A 12,500-nucleotide genomic window follows, 5' to 3' on the forward strand; every position below is an offset into this window, starting at 1 on the left:
GTAGTCTATATTGCAGTAAATCTATCATCACAGCTACCAATTCCTTGAGCTTAATTATGACACTACTAAATGTGAAAATCTATTCAGCGCTAGGAACACTTTTCACATTACATTCACGCTAAAGATTGGCTGTTAAGAGCTCATTACTGGTAGTTTTCTAAAGAGCGGTTTATTAAACACTGTTACCTAATAAGCATCTTTGGTGGTGCAAATTGCTGAAAACAGTAATGAGTCTGATTAGACTTCATTTCAATTACGACAGCTTGTCTAGGAAAAAAAAAATACCTCCTTGATGCTTTGGAATCTGGCTAGAAGGCATTAGATGGTTTAAAAGGAAAATGCCACCTCTGTGTTTCCTTTCCACAGTTCGTAATGAATAGAGAGCTGTCCAAGTAGCCGTCCGATTTAACACATTGGAAAACTAGATGGGCAGCATTGGAAGCACAATCCTGTTTGCTTAAAAATTCTATAAAGGCTCTTCGGTTAATATAGCTAAATAGAGTCATATTTTAGGTTTCTTCTCTTCCCTTGCGTAACAATATAAAGCCATCAGAAGAGAGAAAATTAAAATGATCCATTTCTACCTGCTTTGCAGAGGTTATGCATTCCTCTGATTAGTGTAATGCACCTTTCAATTGTTATCTGTAAATCTTTTACTTGCAATCACAAAACTCTTACAGCTTTCTCAATAGCTCATAATTCAACCTGGTTTTTTTTAAACTTCTAAAAAAATGTTCCAAAGCATAAGCAAAGCTTAATAAATTTCTACTACTGGTATCAAATACTCCAGTGAATATTTGCTAGTTTATGAACTTCATTTTTGGTTCTGAGTGTGTTTAACTGTATTAATGTCAAGCTTTCTTTCAAGTCATTCCTGTATGTTACACATTCTGGATGAAAAGAGAAGTGTTAATGGAAAAAAGAATTTAAGCTGATAGTTGATGAATATTTAGTAAAATCCTAATGTTCCTGTTGATAGTGTTTAGCATTTTTAATACTAAATTCATGTGGATGCACTTTTATATTATTATTTACTACAAAATTGGATGGAGAGTTTTATAACTAAAACCTTGTCATAAATTATGTCTAGAGAAATTAAAGAAGTGGGACACAGATGAAAGATACAGTGCTGCTGAAGGCAGTATGTTTGACTGGGGTTTCAGAATGTGGCTGAAATCAGACTTCTATCCAGTCAGTTTACAGCAAATTTTAGGAAAGTTCAGGATCGATAAAGTTTGAAAGCCACATTATTAGACATAGCAAATAAATCATAAACTGAGTGCAGCAAATATCAGAATTCTCTGTTTAGATTTTAATGAAATATTTTCTGTTACTAGTTTTTAATAAACATGTGGCACAAACACCAAATGCTGGTGAACAAAGTATCTTTTGTGTAATTAACTGCTGCATAATTGTTGCCTAAAAAGAAAATCATAAGGTAAAAAGAGGGGCACATTTATCTCTTTCACAATAAGTTGTAGACTTCAGTGGTTCTTGTGACTTCAAACCACAGAAGTGACAGGAGAATGAAGCCCATGAACCTCTGGGTCTAGGCATCTTGTATTGACACCAAAACCCCTTTTTTGGCTCTTTCTATGACAATACCTTATTACCTTGTCTTTGAAATTCATACATTTAGCTGTGATATATTGTATATTTTGTGAGAGGAAGGACTTTATTTCATCAGTGTGCATCATCAAACATCAAGTAAAATAGTGCATTTTTTTTTGTTTTTTAGAACATCATACAAACACAAGTGCTATTATTCAGCTATACAAATGTGTGCCTGTAGTGTTCTTTGAGATGCTAATCAGTGGAGCTTGACTTCTGTACCCTGAAGCAAATTTTAAAACTATTTCATCATTAGGTGGCTACATATATAATAACACTATGGACAAAATTACAGGAAAAATAACATAGTTTATTGTTATTTAAGCTATCAACAGTGCTCAACTAGTTATTGATATGATCATCACATGGTTTAGATTTTTGTTGTCTCTTGAAGGCTGGTTACAGAAAAGGCTGGATTTGTGTGATAGCTGCAAAGGAATGTGACATTTTATCAGCTGGACTCTATAATTTCTTTCTGGTTTTAAAGCCAGCGCATTATTCTTTTCTGCCTCTTGAAATGCCTGTGCACCCTCTCAATGACATACTGTGTGTTTCAGGACACGGCTTAACTTTTCCTGTTGAAGGATGAACTTTGCTCTTTTTGAGAAAGGAGACCCATCATATAACATGAGGAGTTAAGGTTCTTTTCCCTGCAAAAATGTCAGCATGCACAGAGTTAAATCTCTCTGGTGCCTGTATGTGTATAAAATATATACATGTATATACATGTATCTAGAGAGAGATTTCTATATTTGTCTATAGAAAATTCCCTGTTCCTCCTCCCCCTGCCCCTGGATAATTTGTCAAGCTACTGAACAATTCATATAGGTCCTTTCAAACACACAGGAAACAATACAGTTAGTCCCAAACCAAAAGCATGCAAAAAATTGGCTATATTCAATTTTTCAGTAGTTAATTTGGATGTATTTTATTGAATAAGCAAGAAAAAAAAATCTTTGGAATTTGTAGAATACAATAATTGAAAGGTTTAAGTGGGGAAAAGATTTAGCTCAGCTTAGTGTTTCTAGGATGTCAGTTCTTTGGTTATGCTTCTGCTTTTAATCTTGTTTCTGTGCTTTGGGGGGAGCAGGAAGGAAAGGAAGGGTCAGCTGCTCGCACAGCCAAGCCTGCGAAGGAGCCATGCTGGAGCTCTGTTTTCCCTAAGAGCATGATTAGTACAGTTCCAATGACTTAGCTAAGGTGTTCCCTACCGTGGGGAGGAAATCTCCGGTTCCCTGTGATAACATCATCCCTTCTTACAAACGTCATTTCTCGTGTTGTAATACAGACATTGGTGAGGTTTGGGTTTTGGTTTTTTTTTTTTAATGGAGAGACCAAATAAGTATTCAGATTGATAATACAGTCCTTTTACCTGGGATATTCTCTTTGGAAAGACAGTGTATACCAGCGCTAGCTGCTCTGATGCTTATAGTAGAGAGAAATGTGTGTGGTGTGTGTCTGTTACGATGGGAAAAAGGGAGAGAGTGGATGAGCTCTGCTAAGAGCTTCCCTGCTCTTAATCCTGGGCCACGTCAGGAGCATTCTAAAGCAGTTTATCTTCATATGTCGTCTTGTATATAAGAAACAACACTAAACCCACCAAAACTCATTTCATATGTAGCTTTTTCTACAGCCTTCAGATCAAAGTTATTTTCTTCAGGCTGGACTAAATTATACGCAGGTCCCAGGAGTGAAGGACACTGAATTAATGCACTATGTCACCCAGTCCTGGCTATAGAATATTTTTATCGAAGTGTGAGACACAACATCTCTTTACTATTTCATTAAAAATTAATGTGCAGATTGCCAAAAAGCAAAATGCATAAATAACATAAACAAATTTTGCGAAAGCTTTGTATGCTGTGGAGTCATTTTAAGGAGGATTTTTTTTTTTTTTTTAGTATCCGATTACTTCTTTATATACGTTTAGTCGGTATTTGTTCTCATTTAGCTAATTAGCAGAGATCTGCTAATCTCAGTAAAGCAACTGTTTATACCTTTCCTATGCTGGTAGGTTTTGGAATAAGTGCTTTAAAAGGAAAGCAGTAATCCTGGTTACAGGCTCGAGCATTGTGTTATTGGCACTTTTAAAGTATGATGACTGAAAAATATATTAAAAATATAAGGTAGTGAAATTTATACAGAGTACTGCTGCTTTTAATTGGGGGGAAATATATTTTAAATAACTCTTGCCATGTAACTTGATCTTGTATTTCAAAGCAAGATTATTTTCTAACATTGTGGAACAGCATGATATAAAAAACAATTTAACATCACTTAAATCTCTATTTATTGTGCACCCACTTTGTTCAAATAAAGTATGTCCCTTTATGGCAGTTTTAACCCCATTTATCCTCATGCACAAGTGCTCACCTGTTATTTACTCACATAAGAGAAGGTCGATACTGCAGAACAAGGGGAGTGCTCTGTTGTGACATAAAACATACATATTCATTAGCTCTGTTGTCCCTATGGACATGTGTGGTATGTCCTGATGATCTTCATTTGGCAAAAGGAAGTGAGTTTAAGAAGGAAATTGTCTTAATGGATTTAAGATACCCCAAAAAAAGATTTTTAAAATTCTTTATTTACTTTGAAGATCGAAAGCAATAATTCTAAGTGTGAACAAAAAATATTTCTGTAAATGGAAACAATTTACTGAATCATGATTAGCAACAGAAATGGGAAAAAAGAATAGAATACAATATTTGAAAATTATAATTTTCAGATATGATTTTTTTCCTGGAAGAGTTTAGTTCAGGATCTGAATGTTCTATATAAGACTCCCTAGTGCTGCAAATTCATTCATTTTGCCTCTCACTTTCTAAAAAACAAGTTCAGGTTTCTATGTTTCACCTGCTGTATTTGATTACGTGAGAAACACAATAAAGCACTGAGTGTATTTTATCTGCTCTGCTTTTAAGAATTTGTGTTATGCTCTTTCAGGGTTAATGTGCCTCAAACTCCACTTCTGGAAGGGGAATGGAGGAAAAGGCTACTTCTGCTATTTTATTGCTTAAAAAGAGAGTATGCATTTTGCGGCACTTCTAAAAGCTTCAGTTGGATTTATTGGAGACTTGAAGTGAGCACTTCAGTGGGACCACAATCACACTCCAGGTCTAAACTATATTGCATTTGCAAATATGCATAAATATTTGTGCCAAGCGGCCAAACTCCATATTCTTCTATGACTATATTTTACCATGTGAATATTGTAATTCTCAGAATCACTACAGTTATCCTGCAGTAGTTATGTTGATTCTCATGTTTATATAGGCATAAATTGCAGATTTTGTGGTATATTAAATCTTTTAAAAATACATTAGAGCCATAAGTGTGTGTTCAGTCGCCTACAAAAAGTGGTATTTTTTTAAAGTTATGCTTACTTTTGTTTACAATTACTGTTCTTCTGAGTATTCTGTCAGAAGTTGTTATGCTCTTATTCATATGGCATTGACAAAATATGCTACGTCCTTTACAGGCGTGGTACTCTTTGACAGAAACAGCTCAAAAATGTAAAGCCCAGGAAGAGGAAGCATCATAATAGGTTAAAAGAAAACTCATTCCAATCATTGTCTTTGTTTAGTGTGTTTTCTAGTTTAAAAAAGTGGTGTGAGCAGATGAGTACAGTGAGAGCAGACTGATATAGTAAAATATTTTAAAGATAAACTAATCACAAATATGACATTCTCTGTATAGAATGGTTCTGACATATGCAGGCATAAATGGTCTTACTTATGGTACATAATGATAGTACATCAATCTGATCACACGGCAAGGGTGAAGCCCTGGACTGAGAATGTTTTTGTGCGTAAGGACTGCTACTGCAGATAAACTAATACCGCCGAGGTGGGCACCATCCTGGGAGGTCCCATGGAGTGCCTAAGTAACAGCTACAGTCCCTGTCATCCCCATCTGTGGGCAGCTGCTTACGAATCCAACCTGCTTCTGCTGGCACAATAGGATAGTGTCATCTCTGGACCTAGTTTGTCTTTTCTTGCTTGACTATTATTTCTCTTTATTTCTGTTTCTTAAGGCCTTTGAAGCTGATGGATATGCTAAAGGCCGTTTATCCAGAAATGTCTTTGTGGCTGTCAAAGGCGATGCTTTATGTAAATGGAAAGGAGGGGGTTTGGAGTGAGAGAAGTCATTTGCTGTAAACTATTGCAATTTGCTGTTGTGAGGTGTGAAAGTGTGATTTTAAGGGAATAATCATTTGACAGTATTTAAATTAGATAATTGGGATGTATTAGTTTGTGATTCCATGTCTGGAATTTAATTTTTAACCGGTCCAGGCTCTCCTAAAATGTTTTGCGGGTTTTTTACTGCTTTTATCTTTAAATGCTGTTGACATATATGTGATGCTCAATATTACTCGTGATTTAAGTGTTCTGTTTTAAAGATTGAAATGTTTTCACTATCCCAGCTAGATAGGAATCATATTGTAAATACCCTGCCAACAGCTTGATCCCACTGATGTGTGTGGCATTCTATATATAATAAGAGGAAGAACAGACCCCCACCAAGAAAATGCTGAGAGCACTTTCTAGGCCTGTTTTCATGAGTTTGTGGCTGCCACATACTGAAAAAAGATTCCAAAGTTGGGCCCGTGCAGCTGGGCAGCTCAGTCGGAGGCTCATCCTCCCACTGAATCCTTTGACGTCAAAGGAGTTCCTCATGGACTGGAGCAGAGGTCTTCACTGAGTAATTAGAAAATAAATGTGGGAATCATTTTCTTTCTCTTTTTTTTTTTTTTTTTTCCCTGCAAAACATAATTAGCTCAATCCACTCTTCAAAATCCCTCCTGTTTCCAATTAAGAGAGATCAGTTGCACTATCTTCAAACAGCTGAAATTATGCTTATTAATAAAAAATGGAGTGTAAAAGAAATGTTTTATCTTGAATTAATTTTTATTATTATGGGACATATGACAGTATACAGTCTAACAAAATATTACCAGATTTAGTACAAACCCAGGGAGTTGTATGTCCTACATCTTGAACAGTGGTTAGGGCATGACTCATTTATTCAGCTCTGTCCCATGCTTAAGAAGGATTTTAAAATGTGGATTTAGGGCCTGATCCTCAAGGTACTAACACCTTCAGCTCTCACTGAAGTATGACGTTTGCGAGTCCTGGCACATTCCCAGTGAAGTACCTATGTAAGTTGATAGCTGTTGTGTCATGTCCACAAGAAGCAATCCCATGGCTAAAATCATTATGGTCTCTTGTGTAAATACTCGGTATCTTGATTGGAGACAGGGCTGAGAGTAGCAGTTCAGTCGGTAGAGAGTTTTTGGAGTCTTTGGCTAAATGTGTAAGCAATACAAAGTGATGAAGTTCACATCCACTTTCAAGACTAGAGGGATGAAGGTTGGAACTGAGCTGTGGTTTTGGAGTTGTTTCCTACCTTGCAACAGTGTGCTCTTACAAGTCTGTTATTGACAGTTATCAGAAGCATCTCATTTACTTGTTCACCCTTTGTACAGTCTACCCCTTTTCAACAGCGCATTAAGGAGTTGCTCAGATCATATTTAACTGCATGCCTAAAGTTAACCTGCTTGAGCTACTGATGTTTACGAAGGAACCTGCAGACCTGTTCTAGGTAGGACCTAAGGCACTGCAGGGATGAAAAGGGCAGGAATAGAGAGACCACAACAAAAGAAGAATTATTTTCTTTTGCCTTAGGTATGTTGAGGGAACGGTTGGAAGTCCTGCATCCAAAATGAAACTTTGGTAGCTGGTTGGGAAGGTGGGTGTGCTGCCCTGTTTCTAGTTCCTTGTGCACAGTAGCTCCGTGTCATTTAGGTTTTGTTCCCCACCATCTCTGGAAGCACAATGCAATCTCTGCTGGTATCTTTAGGAAACCACAATTGCATATGATTTAATTTTAACTTGATAATTTTGTTAGAGATGTGACTAGATGAGAGGTTTACTAAAGACCTAGTGTCCTCTGTCTAAAGCAGATTGTTGCTAACCAAGTTGGTTACTTGGAAGGTAACAGTCATTGTTTGGACTTGTCTGTGGGACACTGTAAAACCTCTGTTGTGTTTCCACCCAGCTAGTATTTCTGGACTTTTTCATGCCTTTTTTCAATGAAAATCTTTCTATTTAAATTGAAAGAAAGGGCTACTAGCTATTTGTGTTTATCTTCCGTAACAGGTATAATCATGTAAGGGACTGAGCAGCTTTGCCCTGATATTGAGGGCAGCAGAGGAGGGTTCTTTGTAAGCACAAACTCATTTGAGCTCCAGAAGAATCGGGCCCCGCTGGACATCCAGCATATGTAGAAGGCTTATTGTTTCTTTTTGCGTTCAGATTACCATGTTATTTTTTCCTAACTTAGGCATTCTTTGGGTTTTTTGTTTTGTGTAATTCATAAATCTGGATATCTGCCATGTGGAATTATTGTATGTAAAAGTCATGAAGTATTATGTATTAGATTTCACATTTTCAGGCTAAGTGCACAAAATTAGAAGGGAAAAAATGGTCAAACACTTGGTTCAAAGTAATTAAATAATGAAATTGTTGACTATAATTACTTTAAATGTAATTCAGATAGATCCAACTGGAAGAATTATGGAGGAGGGATGTATAGCAGGGCTGTCAGGACAAGGAAAAATAGATACTGCTAAAATAGCCTACACTGCCTCTCCTATATAATGTATTAAATTTATCTTAAAAGCAATTCTCTGATAAGTACATACCTGTACTTAAAGAACAGAATCCTTTCCTTTTGCCTTTTACAGCCCATACCAGCACAGTTTACACAGTTCAAAAATGTCGATAGCCCAGAGGATTCCAAAGTTAGCAAAGATTTTTCTGAAAAATACATTCAATCTTTCATTGCTTTTGGATTTTTAGTAAGTTATTAAGCAAATACACTATCTGCAGGACTGTGGTTTATGTGAGAGCTTAAATTACACACACACACACACACACACACACACACACACACACAAAAGCAACCTCTAAATATGCCCTTATTTACCTGATTTTAGATGTTTATATCAGCATTTGGATTCCTAACAAAAGAAATGTAGGAAGGTGTATCAGTTCAAGCGAAAAGCAACTAATAAAATACAATTCAAAATATAGAGAGGAGTAAGTGGCTGCAAACATTAAGCAATCAAGGGGAAAAAAAAGTATTTGCATAATTAAAATAAACTACAGCTTTTTTTTTTTTTTTTTCCCCTCCCAAATCAGACATTTGACTTCTGTCAAACAATTATTGAACTATTAACAAATGGAGTCAAACCTAGCAAAAGTTTGCTGTTTTTTTCGATTAATATCAAATTGAGGAAATGACTCTTTGTGCCTCCCAGTCCAGACTATTCCAGTGGACTCCATGTAAATACAGATTTCTTCACTGCTTACTAATGCAAAAAATATGCTTATGGTTAACTATTAACCTATGCTTCCAAATAACACTAATGATTGCAGTGTGCTGGAATAAATGCTCATGTTTCACGGGATGAGAACAGTCCTGTTCTCTTAAGCTTACCTAATCAAAGCCCAATCCTGCCTTTACAGCCTTTGTTAAATTCATTGGTATTTAATATGCATCAATAAATAAACTTTCAATTATTGTGCAGTGAGCATATCCAAAGATAGCATGACAATGTGAAACTACTGGTCTATCTAGCAATTATTCCAAATAAAGAATGCTGATGATGTGATTTTTTCCCCCCCTTCTCTTATAACAAATAATTCAGATTTTCTGACATTCTTTTTCAGCCTCATAATAAGGAAAATAAATTAATTAGACAAACAAAATGCAAAGAATTGAATTTTTACACTTTCTAAATATATCTCCCCACTGTGAGTAGAAATAGGATTACTTTATTTTAAAAGCATGTGATCCATTCTAAATGAAAAAGACTAATTGATGAAATTATTAAAGTATTTGTGAAAGGTATTGTGAAAAGCTTGCTAAGTGGGTAGTGTATGATATATGTTGTTGTGCTTTGAGTTAGGGCATTCTTTTATCTCTTTAAATTGAATAGTCTTACTTTTACAAGCCATTAAAGACAATGTGCCAAAAGCATATTCATTAACTACAGTACAAGTACCAGCCCAGACAGATTCTCTGCTCCATCCGTGCCTATTTTACCCTCTTCAAAAGTTTCACTGCAGCTTTAGTGCATTCTTTGCGAAGAGTCTTTCTCGTGGCATCCGTTCATTAGTATCTAATGAAACATCAGTCTACTCAAGTTCTTCTGCATCTCTGCAACAGAAGCTTTCAGTGTTTTGTTAACCTTATAAGCCAAATATAGCAGAACGTGGATGGCTTTTGTTTGTTTTGTTTGGCTTTTTTTTTTTTTTTTTAAATAGGGGTAACAAACTCGTATGTCTGTTAGGCAGTTCTATGTTACAAGAATATTAATATTCTTTCATTTAAAAAAAGCCTGAAGTAAATCTCATGACGCTAGAAGAATTTTAGATACTGATCAGTTGCAATTGGCTCTTGGTGATTTGCTCTTCAGATTTCCAGCTGAATTTAACAAAGTATGATTTCTGAAACGCTTCTGATAGTTTCTCATTAAAATTACATTTTTTTAATATGAGCTTGATTTCTATAATTTCACCCAATTTCATGATATTTTTACTCCCTCTGAAAGGCAGTGGTTGAAACATCAGAAACAATTAGCAAAAAAAGATTATATTATCATTAAATGAAAGAAATAAATCTGCCAAAAACTGAGTCTCAAAGCTGCATTTGTCAAAAGCACTTATCTGAATTAATTTTTATAGGATAACTGTATAATTGTTAACAGACATTTTTCTCAAGTTGTCAAAGTGTTTGAAAAATGAGAGAGAAAGAGAACACTCAGGAAAAAAAATCCACAAGTAATCAATGGCATGCTCACATGGACTGAGATTTGCAGTACTTGTGCTAATAAAATATAAGGCTCAATTAGAGGTACTTTGCAGTTTTCAGGTTAAATTTAAATGATTTGGTGATTTGCAAATACATGAATCCAAAAATAAAAATGAAGAATCCAAATGCAAATGAGTGCAACTGCAATAAAATATAATTGCAAATGAATCTGTTGCTTTATTCATTTATTGTGTAATTACTGCAATCCTTCCCACCTTGTTTTCAGTATTTCTTAATCATTAAGTCGGAAGCATGACAGCAGTGCCAGCCCTGGCATGATTCTCTTTGACTAAAACCTTGTAAATTAACACAATTAGCACAGCATCATCCTGCTAATTAACTTCCAGTGTCTGATGCAGTGGTTTTGCAAACAAGGAAGAGGGAGTCAGAAGGGAATAAACATGCCATTCTGTTACCAAACTGTGTGCTGTGTTAGGTTTAGCTCAGCGAGGCTAAGCTGGCCATGTCAGATGCCAGAGTCAGGCAATGGAGAGCTAAAGGGGTTGGGGAGAAAAACAGGAGGGGGTAGAAGCTGTCAAAATAGACTGCAGTAATTCAGAGGGGAGCTAGTGCCACAGATGCTTCATTTCGACTAGGCCGCCTCCTTATCAGGGAATCTGTGCCAGAGGGCACAAGACTGTTTGCAAAAATCACTTTTGGTAATACGAGAGAGATTAAGGAGGTCTATTTGATACAGCTGTACAAAAATCAGCAATGTGTCTACTATGCATAGGTACGAGTTGGAGTGGGTTATCTTAACGCTTGTAAATTGCGCTTCCTGCACGCGGTGGATTAGAAGGAGGGGGGATAATTCACATCGCATTATTTACAAGATTAATTGCTTTAAAATGTCATTTACATTTCTTTTTTTTTTTCTTTTTTTTTTTTCTTGACGGGATTTTTTCTTTTTTTTATATAGCCAGCTGTGGAAGTCACAGAACTTTTAGGGACTTGGCTTCATTTCTTTTTCCTTTTATTCATATTTTTTTTTGTCCTTTTTTTTTTTTTTTTTTTTAAACCCTCTTTCTTTGTACCCTGGAGGCTGTGAGGTGGGGGGGGAAGAGAGCAAGCAAGGAGACCGACAGACAAGTCATGCTTGTTTTTTTTTTCCAGAGCCTCAACAACAGAACTGAGAGGCAGAAAGGAGCCAGTTGTAATTCATACCGAGTTGTAGGCTTTGTGTGATGAAAGCGACGGAGCGCTGCCTGGGAGATTGCTTTGCTGCACTCCACGAAGCAGATTTGAAACTGTCGTGGACCACTTTAGATGAGAGTTGGATTATGGAATGACCTGCTATGTCTGTGTCATATTGTTCTGCGCAGGGTGCATTATACTGTGCTAACTAGGTGTTCAGTACCAAATAAGAGAGGTATCCTAGATGTGATCTGTCAGCTGTGTCTCATATTTTTATATTGGTTAAAATATAAAACTGAAACAGTGATGAAAGAGGACAGAGCAGTTGGATGCCTTGTGTGTTAACAATAAATCTGCACTCAAAATATTTAAAATGTACTGAGTCTTATTTAATTAATTTGAGAAATCTGGCATTACCTGTATTTTTTTAAACCAACAAATAACCCCCTACTGAATCGGCAGAAGATGTGGCTCCCTGTGTATGTGCCTACAGTAAACCAAGTAGTTTATACTGCTTCTTAAGGGCATTGCATTTTCTTTCCTTAAAGATTTGTGGTGTTAAGTACAGTGTTTCAGAGGGATGAAGAAGTTCACAGACAGTACATTTGAGAACTCATTTAAAAGCATCTGAAAAAGGCCAAGCTCGCTGTTAACTTTGTTTTTTCCTACCACCCTAGGCTTGAAGATGCAGTGGACGCCGGAGCATGCCCAGTGGCCAGAACAGCACTTTGATATCACTTCAACCACCCGGTCCCCTGCCCACAAGGTGGAAGCCTACCGGGGGCACCTGCAGCGTACGTACCAGTATGCCTGGGCCAACGACGACATCTCAGCTCTAACCGCCTCCAATCTTCTGAAAAAGTATGCAGAAAAGT

General features: G+C 36.4%; 1 protein-coding gene across 3 annotated transcripts in view; it reads left to right on the forward strand.

Annotated features, from left to right (window-relative positions):
- The window catches only part of FIGN (fidgetin, microtubule severing factor), a 109,593-nt gene that overhangs the window by 82,868 nt on the left and 14,225 nt on the right, over nt 1-12,500 (forward strand). For all 3 annotated transcript variants that reach the window (XR_003398828.1, XM_026852854.1, XM_026852855.1), the window contains one exon: nt 12,303-12,500. This exon is cut by the window's right edge. Coding sequence is in view for 2 of the 3 variants with exons in the window: in XM_026852854.1 (XP_026708655.1) it covers nt 12,303-12,500 (198 nt within the window). In the remaining variant the exon portion in view is untranslated. The remainder of the gene's footprint in view (nt 1-12,302) is intronic.

The sequence above is a fragment of the Athene cunicularia genome, assembly GCF_003259725.1.
Source record: "Athene cunicularia isolate RWA chromosome 7 unlocalized genomic scaffold, athCun1 chr7_part1, whole genome shotgun sequence".
Classification (NCBI taxonomy): Eukaryota; Metazoa; Chordata; class Aves; order Strigiformes; family Strigidae; genus Athene; species Athene cunicularia.